General features: G+C 48.9%; 1 protein-coding gene across 10 annotated transcripts in view; it reads left to right on the forward strand.

Annotated features, from left to right (window-relative positions):
• Positions 1-24,850, forward strand: part of EFCAB6 (EF-hand calcium binding domain 6) — a 218,989-nt gene that overhangs the window by 164,146 nt on the left and 29,993 nt on the right. For all 10 annotated transcript variants that reach the window (XM_004771166.3, XM_045083732.1, XM_045083734.1 and 7 more), the window contains 4 exons: positions 4,589-4,783; positions 9,140-9,295; positions 14,228-14,423; positions 17,148-17,339. In XM_004771166.3, coding sequence (XP_004771223.2) covers positions 4,589-4,783; positions 9,140-9,295; positions 14,228-14,423; positions 17,148-17,339 — 739 coding nt within the window. The remainder of the gene's footprint in view (positions 1-4,588; positions 4,784-9,139; positions 9,296-14,227; positions 14,424-17,147; positions 17,340-24,850) is intronic.

Below are 24,850 nucleotides of genomic sequence, written 5' to 3' on the forward strand. Positions count from 1 at the left end.
CTGCCGGCCAGTCGGGGGCTGTCACGCACCAGGAGCCTCCTCCAGTGGTCCTAACAGTGGAAGGGGCGTTCTACCCCGGGGACACATGGAAGTCGTGGGCAGCTGGGACCCATGTGACACACGCTGCCAGCCCAGGGAGTCTGCTTGTCAGAACAGGAAAGCCCCCCCACCCAGAATAGAGAGGGGGAAGTGGGTAGACAAATACCATTCTGCCCTTTCAAAAATACAAATTAAAAACTAGAGTAAAATATAGAATGCAGACAAGAAGAAAAGATAGCGTCCATTATCCACTCCACGTTGATTAAGCACCCGTGAAGCGCACTGTTCTAGAGCATCTAGAGTAGTCTAGAGGGTCTGGTCTGTGCTGTGGAAGGAAATTAATGACTTCAGCCCCACAGCTCCGTGGCTCAGCAAACCGACGTTCTGTTTCTCACTCACCCAGCGTCCACCGCGTTTACCAGCTCTTCTGGACAATTCTCTTCCAAGTGATGGTTTGGGGAGCCGGCCAGCTTCTAGCTTGTGGCTTCATTGAACCCTGCGGGGGCGTCTACAGAGCTGTAGGATCGCATGGGCTTGGGTGGGCTTCAGCCCCAAAGGGACACCCTCCTGCTCGCTGTCTAGGGCTGCCCTGCAGCCCCCCGGTCACCGCACAGGAGCTGGACAGATAGAGAAGCGCCCAATTGGTGGGGTGTGAAGTGAGCCAGGACGTAGGCTGGCTTATCAAGGATGAAAGGAACAAAATGTTCCAGCCTGGAGGAGGCTGGTGTGAAAGGGAACCTGCTCGCGGAAGCCCAATCAGGAGCTGGGAGGACTGAGATTTCGGGAGCGGGTGTTTGCTGTGGTTCTGGAGAGACTGCTAAGAATGAATTACAAGATGGAAGTGGATTCATTCATTCCTTCATTCATCCAAGCAATCACGAAGCGGGAATTTCTTGAAACTTTCTAAGTGGCAGGCCTTGTGCTGGAGGCTGGGGTTCCAGAAACGAGGCAGCCCCCACTCGTAGGCTGCTTGCAGCTCGGCGGGGAGGGTAAGCACGGAACACAATGGCCCGGGTGGTGGGAGCTGGACTGGTGTTTAGGGAGGGGATCCCCCTTCCCCTGACAACCCTGGGTGATGCGAGACCTGAACTGAGTCTTGATAAACTGTCCTTAGCCCGAGGTGGAGGACGGGCATCCCAGTGAGCAGAGGCCCAGAGCCCCGAGGAGGCTTTATTCAAGGCCAGACCACCCCTCACCGGGGAGCACCATGGAGGGATCATGCCCCTGGATGGCCCCAGAACCTGGGACACCACCAGGACTTGCTCACTGTGCCCTGGTGGCCGTGGCCAAGTTGGGCAAGGGGAGGCTGTACCCTGAGGGACAGGGATGAGAGCCATCAGACCGCCCTTGCAGGCGACACCTGAGAAGATCTGTATGTCCCAAGCTGCATAAGGTGACACGTCTGCCTCGGCTGCCTGGCCGGGGTCGTCAGACCCTCTAACTCTGGGGTCAGAGGTGGTAGATGGTGGGATTCGCAGTGACGTAAGAGTCATGCCTGAGCTGGGCGTAAAGGACTAAGACTTGGAGCAAAGCCAAGCCATGGATCTGAACGTATTCAAATCGTGTGTTGAACTGAATTGCTGGATGTGCGATAAATGGGCAGAGGAATCGGATTATATCGTAAATTAGTGACCATGGCCACATGCAAATGCAAGCTTTTACGGGTCCTCTGTGCATGGGCACATTTTCGCTGGCACATCTGTTGCTGAGCCATTTTAAAATTCAACCTTTATAGACAAGTTGATTTTTTAAAATGTTACACAAGGGATTATATAATGAAGGGTGAGGTTGTGTCAGCTGAATTGACTCTCTTCTTATCCCCTTTCATAACAATATTTTAGTTGCAATTGTGCAATCTGGTCTTCTGTTCCTTTGCGAGGAGAATAGAATGTTTATGATCCTTATTAATGAAGTAATTAAGAAGTGTCTTTTCATTCAGTTCAAGTGTCATGATTTAGAGTTTGTTGTCAGTAATCTCTTGTGCATGACATGTGCTTCCTTAGGAACATGTGTCCTTTGTACGCAGTGGCTCAGCAGACAAGGACTGATGACCAAGCTTCACGAGGCCTGTGGCCCGGCGCCGGGAGTTTGTTGTAAAGGGTAACATGGCGTGGTCGCTGGTGGTTGTCCCTCAAGAAACTTGCCGTCCAGCAGGGACAGAAGGCACGTTCTAAAGATGCGGTCGAGCCTTTGGATGGTGAATGGCCGCGGCAAACCCCAGCGGGCACTCGCTGGGTGCCGGGCCCTGGTCTACTCCCCATGGCACATCTACCCATCGATCCTCACCGTGGGCGCAGAGGAAGTCCAGATGGAAGTGGAGACACAGCACTTTTGACTTAGGAAGAGAGAGGGGTCCTTGGTCAGGGAGTGGTCTCCACAGCGGTCTTTCAGGAGCCCTCCTAGAGGAAGAGGGAGCCTTGGAGAGCTTTATTCAAGGGGTGTCCTGAGCAAAGTCATGGGACCACGTCGCTCTGCTTGGCCCCAAGCTAGTCAGGCCCGAGGCAGTTCGGGGAGAGAAGTGTGACCCTGGCATCACCCCAGGAGCTCAGAAGTGGCACCCCTTCCCCTTCCCTTCCTGGGGACATGGATGGAAAATAACCTGCCCTCTCTGCAGCTAGGGTCTAACCACCAGCGGCAGGAAGAGCTGTTTGCTAGAAGCCCCATGGGGACTTGCCCAGACCACAGGTCCTACCTTGGCTGCCAGAGACCCCACGGGCCTCCTTTTGTGGGAGTGTCACTTGGTTCTGTTTTAGAAACCAAGTGTCGCCTGGGTGGCTCAGTGGGTTAAGCCTCTGCCTTCGGCTCAGGTCATGATCTCAGGGTCCTGGGATCGAGCCCCACATCGGGCTCTCTGCTCAGCAGGGAGCCTGCTTCCCTCTCTCTCTCTCTCTCTCTGCCTGCTGCTCTGCCTACTTGTGATCTCTCTCTCTCTCTGTCAAATAAACACATAAAATCTTAAAAAAAAAAAAAAGGAAACCAAGTTCACTGGATACAAGGTAGAATGGCATGTGCGGGGTGGGGGTAGAAGCACTAAGGTCGCACTAATGACAGACACCTGGAAAGGCCTCAGGTGGTCCCGTAAATCTTGTAAGAGCAGCAGTCGGGGCACAGGCCCGAGACCTGGGTCTAGGAAGGCCTTCAGTGGCTCGCAGAGGAGGGACCGGAGCCCCAGAGTGGCCGAGGGCCTTGCCGGGGTCTCAGGGCGGGTGAGCATCTGTTAGGCCTGGAGTCCCCCACCCTGCGCTGCCTCCCAGTTGCTGGAGGAGAACCTTCTTTCCTTGTAAGCCCGGTACCTGATCACAGTGGGTCTGGATGCCAGTAGGGCAGGTGGAAGTCAGACACGTAGCAGACGTGTAGGACACAGAAGTGACAAGTGGAGAAGAAGCAACCCCCCCCCCCCCTGCCACCCAGCTCTGCAGGTACTTCAGGGAACAGCCCACTTGGCCTTGGGGAAGGACGGGTGTCATGCCAACTCCCGGGATGCTCTGCGGGTTTTAGCACAAGGGCATGAAGGGTTTGCCTCCACTTCCTATGCCTTGTCTTCCTCTCACCACCCCCGACCCCTGCTCCAGTGAAACGGTCACCGAGGTCTCTGTGTGTTGCACGGAGGCGAGCAAGCATGGGATCCTGCAGGTTTTTCCACGTGTGGTCAGGGAACGAGCAGAGGGAAGCTTGGCCACACACATTAAAGCCGCCTGTCCTCACGCTCAGACAAGCGTCGGAAGAACCTGCTAGAGAATTATGCCCATGACATTGTTCAGATACAGTCTTGGTCCTTGTAGCTTGGAAATCGTCTGGGAAAAATCACGTCCGCAAATGCCATTTTTATCAGTCAGATGAGGATCAAGATCTTTCCGTAAAAATAAATGCTTTTTTTTTCTTTAAGGGAAATTGGCAATTTGTCTTAAAATTTTTTATTGAAGTAATTCTATTCTATTTGAATAATGCTGGGAGATTAAAAAACCTTCCATTATGCCTTATTTTTAATGAATTGTAATTCAGAAGCATCTCAATAATAGAAAATGACATAAAAGGTACATAGCATAGTTCTTATCTTGTTTTCCTTACTGGGCTCGCTCGCTGGTTGTATATAATTGGCATCTCTTCAAAGAGGAAATGCGGGATTTTGAATCAAATGGCATTCGTTTATTTAAGTTTTAAGATTGAATAGGCTTTTTGAAAGACTTTCTTCTAAACTTTAGCATAGTTGCCTTACATGTAGGTGCTCAATAAAAAATATTTTTTTAAAGAGACTGTTGAATGAATGGCAGTCTTGATTTTAATTTTCTGTGGTCACAACCATTTTTCTAACAGACGGACAAGTGAATGAGTTTGGTTGCTCTCTCCTGGGTGGCCAAGGTCACCTCTCAGGAGGTGTGACCTTTCCATGGATGAGAGCAGCGGGTTTCCAACTTAGACAAGCCTGTGCCTCCTTGCCTGGGGAGCTTGTCAAATGCAGAGTCAGATCAGGTCTGGGTCCTGAGTCTGTATTTCCAGCTCGCACACCATGGTGGCTACTGATGACGGTCTTGTCTGTTTGTTTTCAAAGCTATGACACCGAGGGAAGAGGGCATATTACTTACCAAGAATTTTTACAGAAATTGGGGATTAACTACTCAGCAGACATGCATCAGCCCTATGCAGAAGACTACTTCAACTTCATGGGTCATTTCACGAAGCCCGAGCAGATTCAGGAGGAGGTCAAGCAGCTGGAGCAGAGCGTGGACAGGGCCATGCTGGTCAGGTACGCGCATGAGTATCGTGGCCCTGCGATCAGGGGCCGCCTGTTCGACATACCCTTGCGGCAAAAGTGGTTTTAAAGTGGTACCTCCCAGTGCCCACAAAGTTGTCATGAAATTCTAATACTCCTTTGCTGCTGTAGATTCTAGAAATGAGCAGCAGGTCACAGAGTATAAAGGAGCTAAAACGCTATGAGCCAACCCTGCCTTATCAGGTGACAGTCTCACACCTATTCCTATTCTGTAGGTCACCCTGGAGAACATTTTAGGTGTTTACTAAACTATACCCCTGGGCTCTGCCCCTTGCCCAACTAGAAGGCAAGTTCACGCAGTGCAGAACCGTTCCTGACACCCCATTGACACCCCGCAAACCTCTGTTGAATGAATGAATAAATGAACGAACATATTTTTTAACTCAGTAGTACTTGGGGGACTATATACCCCAAGGAAATAATGTAGTAGAAGCAAACAGTTGAGCGGTTTGGAAGACACGATTTGCACTATGTCTTCAACAACAGCTAAAAGGGACACCTGTGATCCCAGTGGGTACACTGGCTTATACAATGGGGCCCCAAGGAATATGAAAAAGTATGTGCCTGTTCAATTAGCATCACAAAGACTATGGAAATGTGATCAAGGGCTAATGGGAAATGACATTTTAACCAGTATGTGTGTTGTGATTAGAATTTTGTCAGAAGTGTATGCCAGTCCTCCGCAGGGACCAGAAGTTGCTGTCAAAAGGTGATGGGTCGGATTGGGATGGGGGAGCCTTACTAGTTTAAAACTAGTTACTAATGTCCTATGTAAGAAATACATGACACGGGCACCTGGGTGGATCAATGGGTTAAAGCCTCTGCCTTTGGCTCAGGTCATGATCCCAGAGTCTTGGGATCGAGCCTCATGCCGAGCTCTCTGCTCAGTGGAGAGCCTGCTTGCCTCTCTGCCTGCTTGTGATCTCTGTCTGTCAAATAAATAAATTAAAAAAAAAAAAAGAAATATATGACACAGAGAAATGTTGCCGCCTTCAGTAGAGCTGTAAAGCAATGGGACGGATGCTCTTGATCTGTCCTAGGTCCTGATGGTCACCCATCAGCACTCCCCGCGGCTGGGACTCCCTCCTCACTCCACAGCTCTGCCTGAGCCCTGTGATGCTCTCCTCTGTCTTTCTGTCTCCCATCTGTCACTTCTGCTGTCTGTCCTCACCACCTCAGATGGCACCTGAATGAGCCAATGAGTCGTTGCTAAAGAATCCACAAAGGACATAAAAACTCACAAGGGCACAGGGAGGAAAGGTAATAGCTAAGATGGGTTTAAGAGAAAAGCAGTTCAGAGACACCCCTGAAGTATGTCGAAGTTACTGAGTTAGAAAGCCTGGAGGAAGAGAATTGAGTTTGTGAGGTTTAAAGTAAAAATATGCGCAAGATTGGTATAAATCAAATACGCCATAAAACTAATGAAAAAGTGGAATTTATCTTTACCAGACAGGGCTGGCCTCATTACCCACTCGTGTCTTCCCTCCTGCCACTGGTGAGTAATGAGGCTCCGAGAGAAATCTCCCATCTCGGCACGCTCTCGGAACATTCTCTTCCCTCCCGTGTTTCTGTTTATTGTGCGAACTGCGAGCCATCAGACCGTGCGTCTCAGATCGCCAGGCTCGGTTAGCTGACTCACACTCACCCTGCCCTCCTCGCCACAGTCACACCTTCTTTACCAAGGAAGACAAGCCTGATTTCACAAAAATGTCTGACCAACTTCCGCTTTCCCAAAGACATCGGATCATTACATTGGCCAATAACTGGGGTCTTCTGCCTCCTCTGATGAGAAAGACAAGGTTCAGGTTCATGTCAAGTGACCAAAATTTATATTTTCCTCTTAAATCTAAGAGAATTTATTTGTTTGGAGTGCTCTAAATACATTTTGAAAATTAAGAAAAATCCTTTTTAAAACTCCTATTTATTTTTCCACGCCCTCTTCCTTTTTGCCCAAGTCTGAGCTGAAGATCTGGGACCAGAGCTGCATTGGTGAGCCGGCCGCACAGCCCCTAGCCTGTTCTGAGATGCGGAGGTGGGTGGGGTGGGGAGGAGTAGACAAGCAAAATCAGTGAAGCCCGGCCCGGCAAGGCCATGTCGGGCAGGGCTCTGTGGCTGTCCCACTGGCCATGACAGTGCCCTCTTCGACCTCCGATTCTGTCCAGACGAGGAACCAGACACAACCGAGAGCAGCAGCAGATTGTCCCTGAGTGTGGGCTTCCATCGCTTCCGTTCGGCATGAAGCGATCGATGCTCCAAACCCTCAGTTACTCTGTGCGCGCATTTACTCTGCAGGGGAAATAATTACTGCCTAGAAACCAGTCCAAGAAATGCTGAATGCCTCAATTTTCTAAAAATATGGATCTCAAAAAATGTTTTGATTTTTTTTATACCTTCATTTGCTTTCATCTTGAAGGATTAAGTGGAATATAATACTGGTGATGACGAGTAGTCATTCTGCAATATGGGACTGAGTTCAGCACACACCTGTAAAGGGATCCAAAATGTTGCTGCTGTTGGTATACATTTGCAAAACAGTTAATGCAATTCATTTGTATCAGGCACTCAAACGCTCAGTGGGCCACCTCTGCACCGGAGGCCAGCGAGGACAGGGGGTGGATAGCCCACGTGGCTTCCAAGTTAGCCCCACTCCCCCTCCTTACCTGCGTGCTCCCACTCAACTTTCTCTCTTCTCGACTGTTCTGTCCTTCTGGATTCTTTCTTCTAGGCATGCTCAAGGAACTGGGTTTTTTTCGGAAATACATCTCTGAGGTTGTAGACAATTACCAGCAAAGATTCGGTGTTTGGAATTTATACCACATTCTCTTCCTGGAATAAGAACCCCACAGCCAAGCCCTAGTCTGAGCCCCCCAGACAAGCATATTGCTTGGGTCAGTAGGAAAAAAGTCTCTCTTTTTAGAGATCTGGGTGAGCCCAAGGTCATGAAGTTGATAATCAGTCCACCAAGGTTAGGTGCAAGATGATACATCCCTAAAGATTTCCATACTTTTTTAGTCCTTTAACAAAATATATATGGGGGCACCTGGGTGGCTCAGTGGGTTAAAGCCTCTGCCTTCGGCTCAGGTCATGATCCCAGGATCCTGGGATCGAGCCCCGCATAGGGCTCTCTGCTCAGCGGGCAGCCTGCTTCCTCCTCTCTCTCTCTCTCTCTCTCTGCCTGCCTCTCTGCCTACTTGTGATCTCTATCTGTCAAAATAAATAAATAAAATCTTTAAAAAAAAAACAACAAAATATATATGTAATTTTTTTTTGGTCAGGGAGGAATTTTCCTAAAAAATGGGTTTAAGGAAACTTGAACATGTTCTGCAAGGAAAACAGCCTCCAGCAGAAGCTACGGCGGGGCCCTGTCTGTCCCTGCGAGAGGCCGGTCGTGTCATGCCCTGACTGCACGGGAGACTCCGGGCATTCTCTGTTCCGCGTCTGTAAAGTGTGGTGATAGTTACCCTCCTCCCTTGCTGGGTCGTTGAGAAGCATCAGTGGGAGAGAACGTACCCAAGGACAGCACAGCTCCTGGCTTGCCCACTGATGCCCACAAACGGCAGCTGTGTTAACAACACAGTATCCGATAAAAAGCCAGCGGTCCCAGGGTACCCCTTCTCCCCGGCTAACACTGAGAGCCTGCCTGCCTTCCTCGCTCCCTGACCACCTGCACCCGTGCCTTAGGGCCTTGACGCTGGCTGTCCCGGGGCCCAGGAGAGCTATTTGGGGTTAACACCGGTCTCTACTCAAGTGCCACCTTCCCACTGGGGCCCACCTGCACCTCCCCGTGGGAATAGCAACCCTGTTTCCACTTCCGGTCTTCTCAGCCCCGCTCTGCAGTCTCTACTGACACCCTGTGCTGACCCCTTCTGTCTCACACCAGCCTTGCCCCAAGGCATGTGGGTTCTCACGATGCCTGTAGGAATCCCTAGATGCTTCCCAGAACCCAGAGCAGTAGTCAGCACGCAGTAGGTGCTCCGCGGCTTTTCATAGGACAATCAAGATGCAGGTCACAAGTCTGTAATATCACTCTAGGTCTTAATTTCTTGTTCTATTTTTAAAGTACCCATTCTAGTAAAAAAAAAAAAAATGCTGTACTTTCTCTAACACAGTGTTGCTAATGATAATAATAATAACATGATGATGATACAGACCTATTCTTGTTTCCAGAATGCCTTTTAATGTAAGCATTACACCAGCGCTGCAAAACATCTTCCAAATCAGTTCTTCGATGAGCCGGCAGACCATCAGCAGAGCAGTCATGGAGCTCTTGCTTTAAAGACACGATTTGTTTTCCTGGCTTTAGGGTGTGTAACATGTCTTCTCTTTCAGGGAAAAGCTTAAGGACCATTATCAAGATATCAGCAAAGCCCTCACCAGACTAGACAAATCCAGAAACGGCTACATGTCCATGGGCAGGATGCACAAGGTGCTGCAGGAGTGCGGCTGCTCTCTCACGGAAGAGGAACTGACCGACCTTCTAAACAGGTTCTCCTCCGCCGGCTTCACGGCGCTTCTCATGTGGTCCTGGGACTGGAACACCAATTGGCGCGTTGCTTTCGCTTCTTCCTGTCTGTGCTTTCCAGCAGTGCGGTAACCTCTGGGCCTCCCTGTGGCTGGGCTCCATGCAGTCAACCCAAAGCACAAGGGAAGCTCATGTCCCTCCTCCCCATGGCAATCAGCAGCGTAACCCCCTCCCGCTAACATTAGCTTTGCTTCCCCCACCTTCTCCATGCCCTTTGGTGGGAGTCCGAGGGTTCTGCATTTCCCGGTCCCCACAGCCCACAAAGCTGACGCTTTGACAGGTACCACATGGCACGTAATTCGTGGTTCTAAGTGACAAGCTCCTATGCTGCTTCCTGGTTTGTAACTTTCAGGCAGAGTCTGTTGACTCCGGACCAGGAAGATGTGGCTCCAACTTGCCTTCTCCCATCACGGAGCACCGACCGCCCCACCCGCTCAGCCGCCTCCTCCATGCAAACCCACCCACTTTTCTCCCGGGCTCCCTGTGTGGCTGCCTCACAGTTTCGGGAGATCAGTGGTCGGGGTTTATGACATCATGACCTGTTTCATGGATCACTTTTCCCTTCCTACATAGCATTTTGGGTTCCCCAGAATTTATAATGATTTTTGTCTGTTTGCACAGTTTTCTGTGTTTTTCCTAATACTGATCAAACCCCCCACCATGCCGCCAGTGGTAAAATCTTTTTCCAGAGTGTTCAGACGCCCCTCTGTCAGCCTGGGTGGCCTTTCTCATGCTCTTTAATTCTGAGAAACTTTCTAGATTCCTCCTGTAGAAGGAACACAGTCCTGCCAACACCTTGACCTTGGCCAGATGAAACTGACCGCTGGTGCTCGGAACCGTAAGGGAAGAAATGTGTGGTGTTTTAAGCCACACACTACTCTGTGGCATTTTGTTACGAAGCCATAGTAAAGTCAAAATAGAAGTTTCCACTTAAACCCTCTTTTTGTTAAGAACCCACCCTATCAGCACTAAGACATCCACTTTTCTCCGGAAAGCCGATTCCAGAGCCCCATCTTGTGCTGAGGGGAGGGGGGCAGCTTCCCAGACGCTTGGAATTCGGGAGGGACATGGGGTCTAAATGCTTCCCACACATACTCTTAGAGAAGTCCTTCTATTTTTCTTTCCTTTATTTGATGATACAATTATTTTATTTTTTTTCTTTTTTTTTCATCATAATAAGCCAATTCTTTAATCTCATCCCCTATTCACCCACCTCCGCACCCTTCTCCCCTCTGGGAGCCAGCGGTGTGTTTGCTCTCTATAGGTAAGAGTCTGTTTCTTCTCTCTCTCTTTCCTTTGCTCATTTGTTTTGTTTTTTAAACTCCACATATGAATGAAATCCTATGGTATTTGTCTTTCTCTGATGCACATATTTCACTCAGCATAATACCCTCTCGCTCCATCTATGTTGCTGCAAATGGCAAGATTTCATTCTTCTTCATGGCTGAGTAATATTCAAATATAGAGGGACTCCTGGGTGGCTCATTTGGTTAAGCCACTGCCTTCAGCTTAGGTCATGATCCCGGGGTCCTGGGATCAAGTCCCGCATCGGGCTTCTTGCTCCATGGGGAGCCTGCTTCTCTCTCCGCCTCTGCCTGCCGCTCTGCCTACTTATGTGTGCACTTTCTCTCTCTCTCTCTCTCTCACAAATAAATAAAATCTTAAAAAATATATAAAGATACACAAATACCACATCTCCCCTATCCATTTGTCTACCAGCAGGCACTTGGTCTGCTTCCATAGTCTGGTTTGTAGGCTGCTACAAACATAAGGGTGCATGGATCCCTTTGAGTTAATGTTTTTATGTTTTAGATAAATACCCAGTAGTTGCTGGAGCTTAGAGTGGTTCTGTTTTTAACTTTCTGAGGATCCTCCACACCGTTTCCTGCAGTGGCTGCCCCACTTAGCCTTCCCCCCTGCAGTGCACGAGGGTGTCTTTCTCTCCATATCCTCGCGGACACCTGGGGTTTCCTGTGGTGGTCATCCCAGCCACTCTGACCGCTGGAGGGTGACACCTCATTGCGGTTTGGGTTTGCATGTCCCTGCCTTATGATGTCTAATGGAGGGGGGGCATTCAGTCCTTCTCTTTCTCACCCCAACTTCATTCCTACTTCTAGATGTAGATGGGTCCCCACGAGGTTCTCAACCACACACAGTCCACACACAGTTTCTCAAGCACACACAGTCCACACAGCCTCCTCCCGTTTCTCACACTGTCCTTGGCATGTTCCTTCTAGCTTCGGGCTCCGAAGGCATTGCATCCCGGAAAGCACACCTTGGCTGTAATTCTCTGTGTTCGCCCAGATCCCTCCAGATTTAGGGGTGATGTTTTGCCCTGTGATGTCAGCTTTCTGATGGGACAAGAAAAGCTATTGGTTTTCAGGTGGTTCAGCTTTTTCCTTATTGTCAGGGCAGAGTGACACTTCTGACTTCTGTGAGTATCAGCACCCTGTCCTCCTCCTGCCTCTGTCCCTCTGCTCCTTGCTTGTTCCTTCTTCAGGCGGGCACAGTTTTACTCTGGGGAGAAGATAGTTACATGTAACCTTCTGTCCTGGACCCATACCCAGGTTTTTGTGCTTGACTCATAGATTGATTCTGAAGCTCAAAAACCATCAACCAGAATTTCATAATTATGCCTACGTAAATACCATTCAGTGCCCAGGTCATGAATGAAAAGTAGTTTTCTTCCCCGTGGCACCGCCGAACCTCTGTGTCTGCCTTGGTGTCCATGTATCTTTTCTAAGTCGTATGGGGAAAGGTGGTTCTTTGTGTAAGCTGTTTCCAAAAATATAAAGAGCTTTTCTCTAGGAATACCGGGCTCAGGTAAAATTCAACATTGTCAACCTTTAGCTTTCCCCAGCCTTCCATCCACTTCCTATTCTGATGGGTTTCCCCAGGTGCCCTCTGTCCTACAGCCTGCACCTCTCCGACCATTGTCCTATCCCAGATCTGTCCCTATTGTTCCCTGACAGGGTTGGATCCCCTATTTCCCACACCACATGCCTTTTTGTTGCTAATTTACATTCTTACTTTGCTGGAGTACTTCCTGAAGTAACTTTCTAAGAAAAGGTGGGCAGGAAATACATTTTCAGAGTTCTTTGTCTGAAAAAATTGTTTAATCTCCTTCAGACAGATTGCTAGCCGTCTGAGCATAGAGTCCTAGGGAGAAAATCATTTTTCCTTAAAATGTTGAAGCCATTGCTCCACCGTGTTTGAACTGAGAGAAGTTCAGTGCCTGTGTGTGTGTGTGTGTGTGATGAAAAGAAGGATCATTTCCTCCAAAATAATGCCTATACGTTCTCTTCTTCCTTAAACAGGACCTCCTTTCACTAAATGTATTTCCAACTGAACGAGAATTCATATGCATTCAATGAATAAATCATAGAAAAACAGCACCAGATAAATAATTAACTAAATGATTGTGAGAGAGTCTTGTTAAAACATAGTTAGGCTTGATACTTTTCTAAGTAACAACAAAAAGACTGTGGGATTTCTGTAGTCCACCTTTCAATAGGGGTGATCAACTTTTTTACAAATTGAAACCTTAATAAGAATCCAACACTTGGTTGCTTGTTTCTTCTCAAAGACCTCTTGATGATAAACATCTCTGTTATTTGTAATTATATGTAGATTATTCGTTTCCAGATCCAAAATAGACTTTTCTAAATAATACCACGATTAGCATATGCATTTGATTTTATTACTAAATTTTAATACCAAGTTGGCAATTTATCCTGCTGATGAAATAGAGTTGATTAGCCTTTTCCTCCATGTCTCCGTCATGTGAGCCAGCAACGCAGGGCCTGTGGAAGGCCGCTCTGCAGCTGTGGGTTGGAAAAGCACAGCTCTTGGCTTGTTTTCTTTAGAAGCAGATATCTGAATCTCTAGAAACTTCTCTCTCCAGCTTACCAACATTCCACACTGTGCTTCTTTGACATACACTCTGCCCTCCTGACAGAAAGTGTGGGTGTCAGTGTCAGAGTGACAGTGATCCCGGAGAGTTTAAGTGACAAAAATGGGAACTTTATTAAATAAAGTCAAACTTTACTTTGAATTATCTTACATCTTCAAATATGCTCTATGCTCTCAGGAAACTTTGGGATTTTTATCTCACAATATATTCTTCTAGACTTTAAAAGTATTTTCTTCCATGTCAGAGGTGAGGGCAGGAAGGAGCCTCTGTTTCCACATGGCATGTCCTCACTGAGACGTGCCCTCAGAATTTCTCTTTGAGAAAATATAAGCTCTATAGGTTCTGGAAAACTATCTCTTGGGTGCTTTCGGCTTGACAACTGAGTTCCTTTCTTGAAAAAGAATCTGGCATCTGTTTTCCTCAGTTCCTTTGTGCCTGTCCACGGTCTTTGACATATTCCCCTTCTTTTCACATCCCGCTGCCATTTCTCAGCCCAGCTCTCACGACCTGAGGTTGTGATGATCACAGTCCTGAGCTCCCATGCCCCCAGCTTTGCTTCCAGACCGTCCCTGGCCCCACTGTCAGGTGTATCTCCTCACATCACCTCCTACAAGTGTCATGTCTCTGCTGAGGAACATTCGTTAGCCCCAGTCAGTGGATCAGGTGCCTTAGCCCGGCCTTCTCTTCCCATCTTCTGCTCCCCGAAACCTGAGCCCCACTGTCCAGACTTCAGGTCTCAGAGCCTCAGGGCAGGACAGTCCATGGCCCCAGCAGCCCTCCCTTCTCTCCTGCACCCCACTCTGTTCTATGACAGTATCTTCAGAGCCAACTGGCGGGCACGTGCCCACGGGCCAGAGAACACTGTCTTCATGTAATTCACATTCTGCTCACTGTTCTGTTCTCAGCAGCTATTTGATGAAAGAATATGTGATAGGGCATTTTTTTGGTGATTAATGTGTTCTTTTCTTTCTTTTGGGACAAGTTGGGGAATCAGCTGGCATGACAACTCCTTCAATTACCTTGACTTCTTGAAAGCGGTGGAGAGCAGCAAGCCAACAAGGCCTCAGCCAAAAGAAAAAGAGGAAAACACACCAGTCAATTTCTCGACACTGGACCCAGAGGAGATCGTCAAGAACATCCAGGAAGTTGTTGCCTCCTCCGACGTGGCTTTGTCAACGGTACAACAGACTCAAAGTACTTTTATTCTAGAAACTGAAGTTCCACTGCTCATGTCCATTCATGAAAAGTGGCTCTCAGCCCTCCCCTCCTTTCGAACCCCTGCGCCTCTCCTCAGCCTCATGGGGCATCAGAACTCGGACGGGTCAGCTCAACAGCAGCTTGTGTATTTGAGCAAATGTGTATCCATGTTTGCTCTCCAGGAAGCTCCCATGAGTGTGCCCAGCAGGTGCTCTCGGACATAGAGATGCTCAGGGGCCAGCAAGTGCTGTGTCTGGAAGGAGGGCAAGGGGTTCCAGGCCAGGAGGGCAGAGGACACAGGGCTCAGGTAAAGAGGCTCAGCACATCCTGTGAGCACCGGGCCCATCATGGGAGGCAGCCTTGGAGGGTGGCTGCAGCCCCGCTGTGGCACAGAGACTCATAGCAAAGGCCACCAGGAGCCAGGGGAGGAGCAGGAAGGCTCTCCCCCAAGTATAGTGACATTTTATAGCTAACATCTGTCGGACACTGTGGAGTGTGCCAAACCCTGGTGTGGGTGGGGATGATGCTGTGGCCCACGCTAGAGTCCTCGGAAGATAGAGCTTGGGCCATGCCCCTGATGGGGTGTTGGTCCCCCAGACTGAGCCACACCTCAGTTTCCCCTGCAGCAGTAGGAAGAAGAGAAAATGCCATCTGCAGAGGACAGGTCTTATAGTTGAATGAAACCATGAATCCAAAGCATCCTTTGCGATGTGGGGCGGAGTCTTGCAGTAGGCAGACTTACAGACCCTCTCCAAAACCTAGGACTGTGCCCACTAAATCCCCCATGTGAAGAATCCTCTCAGCATAGGGGAGCCAGGTAGGCTCTGGAGTCCAGGCACAAGAGACTAGAGAACAGGGGAAAGGCAAGTGCTGGCCAGCCGGCCTGTGAAAGTTCTGGAATGTCAGCGAACTTGACCTTGACACTGGATAGCAGACACTTTTCACATCTAGAGAGTTCTCTATGAGGAGTTGAGATTTGTGTGTCTTATTTTATTCCAGATTTTTTAAAAGCATGCTCCAGGCCAAGTAAATGTATTTGCAGGATGGCTTTGCCCGCTTCTGACTTAAAGGGGCATCACTAACATCTATCAGGGTGTTTCTCAAACTGAGGTCCATGGAACTTTTGGGGGGAAACCATGGTTCTCACTTACAAGAAACACTCTTTAGGCAAGAGGTGCTTTAAGCCACAGAGTGAGAGTGTCTGGCCAAGAGAGTGGCAGATGGCTTGGAGGGAGAGAGGGCATCGGAGGCAGAGCGGAAGGAATGGCGATGTCCGAGGACAGCCATTAGAGAGGACACCTGTCACAGTCACACATTGACACAGCTCTGCAGATCACTGGAGGCCTGTCTCCGATGCGTCTTTTTTCTGAAATGACACAATACCTTATATTTCTAGAGAGTTTATCAACTTCTAAGCCTCTTCACTTTTGACACTTCCACCCATCCTGTGGCTTGGTTGGCTGGGGGGACACGCGGGGAGGCCACGCAGACCCAGGGAAACGCTGGTCCCACAAACGCTCAGTTGACTGTACTCGCGTCCATGATCCTTAATGGAGATCCACTGTGTGCCAGGTACATGGACAGGTGTGTAGGACAGAATGACATGAGTTACGGAGTCCCTCCTTTGTCTGCCAGGGAAACTGAGCTCAGGGAGGTTAAGGTCTTCCCCCAAGGAGCGGAGCTGGGTTCGAAGTCTACTTCCAGACCAGCGGTCCGAGGGTTTTCCATTCCCCACAGCTTTGTTCTGTTGCCACAGGCAAAATGAGAACTTGAAGCTAGACGGTATTTTAAGGCTAATTTTGTTACACATATATCACCACCCCCGTGGGCTGATAGGGTGTGCCTAATTAGCCCTGAATGACAATTAACCCCAAGGGGACTTGGTTTGGGGTCTGCAAGCACATTGAATTCTTACTTAAGAAAAAAAGATCTTAACCTACCACTTGGTACAGATTTCCTAGTGCAATAAAAATGAATGATTTTGTTTCGACAGATGGGGGAAAAAAGTGCTTTCTTTTTATAGCACGTTTTTGCACTTTTTCAGTCTGACTACTGTACCGCTGGGTGGACTCTAGCCAACCGGCACTGGCACGTGACCCGGGGGCCTTCAGGGGAGGCGAGGCCACGTGGACACTGGCCCCGGGTGGGGAAAGGGCAGCAGCCTCCCTGCGCAAGCGTCAGAGTGGGAGTGGGGACAGGGTGGTCCCCTGACTCCTCCTCCTCGCCACCTCCAACATCACGCTCCACCTTGAGACCCCCGCCCCACACCCCGATGTGGTGGGGTTGCAGCTGAGCCCCTGTTACAATGTACATATGCTCCAAGAAGCTAGGATGTCCTGACAGGGAGAATTTGGGCATATGGTTTCCCTCTGGGAGCGTGTCTCCTCCTCTGTCAGACAGCCCTCCTCGGAGCTCAGGTGGCTTCCCCTGCAGAAAGGGGTGAGGGCTCCTCCTCACCCCTCTGGCTCTCTGAATCCAAGGAGGAGCCAGCAAAGCGACTTGGCTCTGTGGTACGCAACTCTCACACCTGGCCTGGACCGTACGTGCACCCATCTCTCAATCATGGTGCATTTTATTAGTAAGGTAGAATTCACAGGGTACTTGAATACACTTGATTTCATTTGCATTCAGAAAAGCAATACTTAAGAAAAATATTTTTGAAAGTCACTTGATGGTAGCATCTGCTTTTTCTCTCTTGTTTTAAGGCGTTTTCTGCATTGGATAAAGAGGACACTGGGTTTGTAAAAGCTGCAGATTTTGGACAAGTTCTTAAGGATTTCTGTTACAAACTAACAGACAACCAGTATCATTATTTTCTGAGAAAACTGAAAATTCATCTAACCCCCCTTATAAATTGGAAATATTTTCTCCAGAACTTCAGCTCCTTCTTTGAAGAGGTAAGGAAGTCAGCAGCACACAAGCATCTCTCTTTGAATGTGGGCTGAAAGTCGTTTTTGCAAAATGGTTAATTGATGAAAATCACACCAGATAAATTGGCAGTCACCTCATGTGATTAGTTAATTCCAAATGAAAATTCAGTATAAATTCTACATAGAATGTGGGAAGGTAAATATGTATATTTTATTGAAAACTCTTTTCTTTTCTTAGGAGTTTGGGAGCTTGCTTTTATCTGGTTGGGTTTCAGAATTCTTGAGAACCTTAGATCCCTAAAGATAATCTGGTGTCCAAAGAGGAGAAGTCCGCAGTATGTTAGGCCCTGAGCTGGAAATGAGGGAACTAGGACCCACTTGGGAGACATCTGTTGAGGACCCACCATATGTTGGGCCCTGGGACATGTACCAGCCAAGTCAGAAGTGGAGGAAACATGGAAGCAGTGGGCTTTAACAGAAGCATGCTCAGCACAGGAAAGATTGCTGGGGAAGTCAGGGAGGGCTTCCTGGAAGAGGGTGTGTGGCTGACTAAGGACTCTTGCTCCTCCCTGGGACTGCATTTCTGACTGCACAAATTGTTTAATCTGTGGCTGTTTCTTGATCTCTAAATGTGAATGGACCAACATCATTAGCAATAATCACAATCTAGTTTCAGCCAACACAGATTTCTTTGATCGCCATTCTGTACTGGATGTCAACACACAAGTGCCACCACGGTCCCTGCCTACCCAGACCGGGGGATGAAAAAAACATGGGAACAATCCAAAACTAATGCAGCAGTCAAATCACAGCAGGCCTATCCTCCAGCACATTGTAGTGTCCCCTTGGACACTACAATGTCCACTTAATGTCATTTCCAGCTGCACACTTTTGTGTGTGTTGAACACCTAAGTACATAAAGCCTTGATCACTGATCTAGGATAAGTTCTGGAAAAGTAGATGACTAGAGCAAAGAGCATGAACATGCTCAAGGTGTGAGGTTCATTAGAGTACGAATAACGATGGGAAATGCTGTGTAAGAGTGCCTTCCGAGGACCACTCTTCCTGGTGCTTTACGGATGTTAACCCGTTTCCTTTGAGGCGCTACCGGGTGTGTGCTGTTAATATCCCTTTTTGTAGCTGGGGACCCTGTGGTTTGGGCACAGTCACCCCGACAGGGGGCGGTAGAGCTGCTCAGGGAGCAAGCTGGCCACTCCCGACTCCAGCCAGCCCCCTCAGTGCGCCGTCTCCTGTGGGGGCTCTGACTTCTTTCTTCTTTGCTATTTAGACAGGCATTCCTAACCAATAGAGTCTTGTTTTATTTTTTGTTTACTATCTTGTGTTCGAGTCTTGTTTTTTTGTTTGTTTGTTTTGTTTACTATCTTGTGTTCGAGATGTTTCCATGTTATTCCACTGGCTTCCGTTCATGCCCTTACCCGGCTGCTATAAAATCAGCCCAAGAAATGAATGTATTCTGTCAGGTGGACACGCCCCGTTCAGTTCTCCCCTCCTGCTAATGGCCGCGGAGGTTCGCAGTCCTCTCCATGACAAGCCACGCACCAGTCAGCCCTCTGTGTCTGTCTCCTTGTGATTCTTGGGAGTTACCCGGCGTGGGATTGGGTCAGGAGTGAGGATTTTACAGGGACCGTCTCTGTGGCTTTACCAATCCTGCCAGCCTCTGTGGCTTTACTGCTCTCGCCAGCCTCGCGTGAGAGTTCCTAACGCGCCAGCGCCCCGGCAATCCGTGCTATTGTCAGACGTCTTCGTGTCTGCCCTTCTGAGTATTAGGAAGGCTGGACATTTTGTTGTGATGAGACATTCAGGTTTGGTTGTCTGTGAAAGGGTTTCCAGTCCTTTGTTGAGGGTGGCAAATACCTCCTTCTGGCCCATGACTTGTCTTTTCTCTCTGTTTACGGTGACCCTTACTGTTTTCAATGATTATACTCCTTCTCCTGACTTAAGAAGAAATACATATGCATTTGGAACAAACAGGAAAGCGTAAAAAAGCAGGCAGGGCCCTAAACCCCAGTGTGATGTTGTGTTGGCAGAGAACAGCCCCGCTGTGCATGTGCCAGTGCATGTGCCGGTCCCCCCAGGGGACCCCAGCGGGGTGTGGGATCCCGGGGACATGGATGGGCTCTGGAAGTCAGGCTCCCATATGGCCTCCTCCCCCAGCGGTGGACACCAGGCAGCTTCAGCTCCAGAGCTGGCCTCTTTTCAGTGCGCCACACTGCCTTGGACATCTTTTTTCTCCCTTTTTAATGCATTTCTCCCCAATTCTTTTATTGCGGCAAAATACTCTTAATATAAAGTTTACCATCTTAAGTCATTTTTAAGTGCACAATTCAGGGGTATTAGGATCCATTCGCTCCGCTGTGTGACCACCAACACCATCCTCCTCCATCTTGCAAAACAAACTGTAGGCGCTAACTCACCCCGTAACCCCTGCGCCCCAGCTCCTGGCGACCACTGTTCTACTTTCTGTGATTTTGACTGCTCGTGTATGTGAAAGCATACAGTGTTTCTCTTTCTGTGGCTGGTTTATTTCACTCAGCCTCATGCCCTCAAGGTTCAAGCGTGTTGTAGCACGTGTCTGAATTTCCTTCCCTTCTAAGTCTGAATACCATTTCATGGTGGGGTCCACCATGTTTTGCTTCTCCATTCATCTGTCACTGGATCCTGGCTTTACTTCCTCATTCCAGCTGTTACGTATAACACTGCGGTGGACACAGGTGTGCAAACGTAGTATATTCTTTTACACATTGGAGAGAACACTGGCTATGTAAACAATGGATCTTGCTTTTTTCTCCTTCATATTAAATCGCACCATGTCACTGAAAGGTCTTCCAAATGTGGGTTCCAAGGTCTATGTAGCTTTCTATCAGTTCCCTGATTTTTAAGTGTTTAGACTTTTATCCAGCTTTTGCCATTACAAGTTACTCTGCCGTGAACACTCCATGTGTACAGCCATTGCTGCATTTTGGATTCTTTCCTAAAGAAAAGAATCCAAAGAAATAAAATAACTGAAGTCAAGAGATAGGAATGATACTTTCACTGATCTTGAAAAGAGTCCCGTATTTTTTTAAATAATTTTTTTTCTATTGGGTTGAATCATATGAAACCATTTTTGGAGCCATAAATGACTGAACACTGATAGTTTCCTGTGGTTTAAGCTAATATTTGTAGAAGTTGCTTATGTCAATTTTACTTGATTTGGAATATCCTAGTAATTTTGAAGGAGAGAATTAAAGTCATCCCCAGGGTATATTTACTTCTGATCCTGTTTTTTAGACGGGAATCTTTGGGGTTGGGATCAAGGACAGGGCGTGTATGCCACTGATTTGGGGGTTGCTAGAGATTTTCTCAAAGTCGTATATCCCCCACGGAGAGGAAATTGAACAATGACAAAAGCATTAAAAGGAGAGATCCTTAGATCAACTCTTCGCAGCCCAGCTCTGCCCCTCGGAGAGTGGCCACTGTAACTTGTTACCGTCGTATACTTTCTTTTTAAAAACATTTTTACTTAAATTCAATTAATTAACATATAGTGTATTATTAGTTTCGGAGGTAGAGGTTAGTGATTCATCGATTATATACAACACCCAGTGCTCCTGACGTCACGTGCCCTCCTCAATGCCCGCCCCCCAGTTACCCCGTCCCCCACCCCCCTCCCCTCCAGCAGCCCTCAGTTTGTTTCCTATGATTGAGTCTCTTGTGGTTTGTCTCCCTCTCTGATTTTGTCTTATTTTATTTTTTCCCTCCCTCCCTGTAGGATCCTCTGTTTTATTTCTTAAATTCCACATATGAGTGAGATCATGTGATGATTGCTTTTCTTCAATTAACTTATTTCGCTTAGCGTGATGCCCTCTAGTTCCATCCACATTGTTTGCAAATGGCAAGATTTCATCCTTTCTGATGGCTGAGAGGTGGTACTCCATTGTATACATACACGACATCTTCTGTACCCCTTCATCTGTCGGTGGACTCTTCCCACAGTCTGGCTCTTCCCACAGTCTGGCTACTGTGGACACTGCTGCTCTAAACACTGGGGTGCAGGTGCCCCTTCAGATCACTACCTTTGTATCTTCGGGGTAGGTATCTAGTTTCTAGTAGTGCCTTTGCTGGGCTGTAGGGTAGCTCTATGTTGAACTTTTGGAGGAACCTCCATGCTATTTTCCAGAGTGGCTGCTTCCTCTTAGCTCCTGGTCACCCTTCGATTTCCTAGACAAGCCTGGGCGTTGTTCGCAGACTGTGGGTAGGAGGGGCGAGGTCTCGCTCTCTCACCCTGCCTCCCCTCCAGGACCCCCCCGACCACCGCAGGGTCTGTCCTGCTCTTCACTTCCGGTGCTGAACCTGGCATCTTCCTCTTCATTGATTTTTCTCTAGAACGCGGATTGCCTTTGATGTGTGCCATCCCACGTGTGGATTCGCCCACTCCATCCAATAGCGTTTCCCGTGGGCCAGCACTGACCTGGTGCTGGGTTAGCAGGGAACCGAACTGACATGGGCCCTGCCTTCCAGGCGCTTGCATTCTGTGTGTGGGGGGGGTGTGTGTGCAGGGGGCAAGAGATGAGAAGCGTATCCTATGTCAGATGCCAGTACATGCTGCCGAGAGAAATAAAGCCAGGACAGAAGGAGGGCAGATCTGGAAAGGCTGGACCAAGAGCCAGAGATGGTGAGAGAGGGAGCAGGTGACCTCTAGGGGATGGTGTCAGGGGGCACAGCTAGTCCAAGGCCTCAGCAGGAGGGTGTCCCATCAGCTCGAGGTGTGGCTGCCCTGGGCCTGAGGGAAGGAAATGCCATCAGGGCGGGCTGGGGCAGGCGACCTTGTCGCTTGGGGACATGGTAAAGACTGTATTGCCTTTGACTCTGAGTAACAGACAGAAGCAAGGGCTTGGAGGAGCGTCAGACCTGACTTACCCGTTAGAAGAGTCACCGTAGCAGCCATATGGAGAAGGGACCGTGGGGGCAGGGGCCAGAGCAGGGAGGCAGCTCCTGCTGGCGTGGCTCCATTCTAGATACATCTGGAAAGTGGACAGATGGGCTTTACTGATCCACTACGCGAGGGAATGAGAGTCGGGAACGGCCCCAGCTTTGTGTCTTCTAGAGGGAGGAAAGAGGGAGGAGGGGGTCGTACTGGGACAACGTCGTGCTCACGGATGGGGCCAGTCTCCTGGCGCTGGCGCTGCAGGTGCCTCCAGTGTTCGGCCTTCTCACACGGCTGGCATGCCTCTGGTGAGCCCTTCCATGTAGGAGCCAAACCCTTCTAGTGGCTTAGTGCCTGACCGCCTGGGGTCCTCACCGCAGCCCAGAGGCCAGGGGCCAGCCCGCCCGCCAGCCGAGGAGGCAGCGCTCCGGCCTCAGCATGGTCATGCCATCCACCCTCAAGGGTCATCGTGAGCACCTCTGCCTGCTCTAGAACTACCCGACGGAGGGCAGAGCTTCCAATGTCGCCCGCCTGCTTCCCTCGCACCTCCTGACTTCCTTCACAGGGTCTCCTTCACCCCTGGAAGCACTTTTCTTGGGGTGAGGTTTTCGGATTAATTGCAACATGAGTGATAAGAGGAAAGATGCTTAGGTACAGCAGTGAGCACGCTGGGCCGGAAGGGGCTGGGACCGGGGACATTCATGGCACCGCCGGAGCCACCTTCTGGCTCTCCTCCTGCTCCTCCTGGCTTGATGAAGAAGCTTCTACTTGGCTATAGGTATGCTGGCCCGGAGGACAGGCATCACGGGTTTTTAAGCTGAAGGCATGGAGGCACAGGGTGTGGGGCCACAATGTGGGGCACCCAGAGGCCACTGGAGTCAGGACAGGCCACATGGGGGTTTGCCTTCTTCCTGTCTCTCTGTGGATGACTGGGGAGGCATGGCAGGGGCAGACCCCCCACCCCTGACCTGTGTTCATGGCTCCAGAGTTCAGTCCCTTTGAGATCGCTGAGACTTCTGAGCAAGGACGAGAGTCAGCTTGGTTGAAGTGGCTAGAACGGGCAAGAGAGTGCAGCGGAGTCGAGCCCGTCTTTATCGTGATGATTTCTGAAGTTTAATTCTGGGCTGGTGTTTTTAATAGAAGGGAAAGAAGTAACAAAATGGTGATAGTTGATGCACCCCCCCCCCCAAGCGCGTTAAATATGGGACCAGTCACCCTTTCCCTCTAGGGGACGCACAGGAGGCAAGTAATTAAAAGGAGATCACCAAAATGTAATTAAGACAGCCGGCACCACTCCCTGCAAAGCGGGTTCACTGTGAATAATCCCTCCCCAAACCCAATCCGTTCTTGGAAAAGGAACAACTGGAATTGTAGTTAACACGTTCCGTAAGGCCTGGAGTAGATTGAAAGTAGGCAGAGAGTAGAGATGACAATTTTACACCTACTCACAATCCGTTTCTTCTGTCGGATACCCTGCTCAATCTGTCCTCCAAAACTTGTATTGATCTCCCGTCTCATATGCCTGTCACACATGACATGTGAAAATCACGTGAGCACGTCTCAGAACAGATGCTGCCTTCACTGCGAAGCCTGGGATGCGGTGCGGGGTCCCCTCCTTGCTCCTGCGGCTGCTTCAAAGAAGCAAGGCTCAGAGTACAGGTCAGGGGCCTGGGGCCAGGGCCAGTCAACACCCCTGGACCAAGCTCGGGCCCCGGGGTGCCACACCATTCTCATGCCCCACACTTGGCTTTGAGAGCCACGCTTGGGATTTCCTGTGGGCTCAGAGGCTGGCGAGCTGGGCAAGAAAGGGGACCCGTCAGCAAGGTGTCTCCTCGCTCCTGCCAGATGAGCAACACGAACCTGGGCGGCATCAAAGGCGGGGAACGGAGCATGGAAACCAAAATCCTACCCAGTGGCTTAGCGAAAAAGAAGACAAAGGACAGTTTCTGAGTGACAGCGTTCGTACCTTTCCCACAAGACGCCCCCAAACCAGGTGAAAACATTACCTGAATTTCCCTCCTCAGCAAACACCTCTTTTTCATTTCTGGGAAAAACAGTTTACATTCAAAATGCTGTGTGCAAAATAGAGCGGATCACCTTGATTTTTGAGAATCGTTCCTGCTTAACATTTCTTTTAAGTCTGAAAGTGCACTTTCAGTATCTTCCGTGAATATAAAAATACCACTCAGAGCAGAAATAGAATTTTTAAAAGACATACTAGAAACCCATACAAAATCTCTCTACTTTATTACCATGGAAATAATGGAATTTTTTTAACAAAACGCATACTTATTTAAGGCAGAGTAATTATTTTGTCACATCGTAGTGCACAGAGAGCCAATGAGCTCTTCCCTTACTTTGTGTTTATAATATATGGTCCTTAAAGTCATGCAGTGAGATGTTAAATAATCAGAAGACGGGTGTTTCCGGGGGAGAATTTAAGACTGTAGTTTTTAACTGCAGAAGGAACCGTAAAGCACATCAGAATGTTTGTCCTCTTTCATGAATGTTGTATTTATATCAGTTCCCAACAGTGTTACTTCGATTCATCTTCCTTTTTATTGTAAATATAATGGTGTCCATGTATTTTTAATGAGTGGATAAAAAATGG

The sequence above is a fragment of the Mustela putorius genome, unplaced genomic scaffold, assembly GCF_011764305.1.
Source record: "Mustela putorius furo isolate JIRA1106 unplaced genomic scaffold, ASM1176430v1.1 tig00000738_pilon_pilon_pilon, whole genome shotgun sequence".
NCBI lineage: Eukaryota > Metazoa > Chordata > Mammalia > Carnivora > Mustelidae > Mustela > Mustela putorius.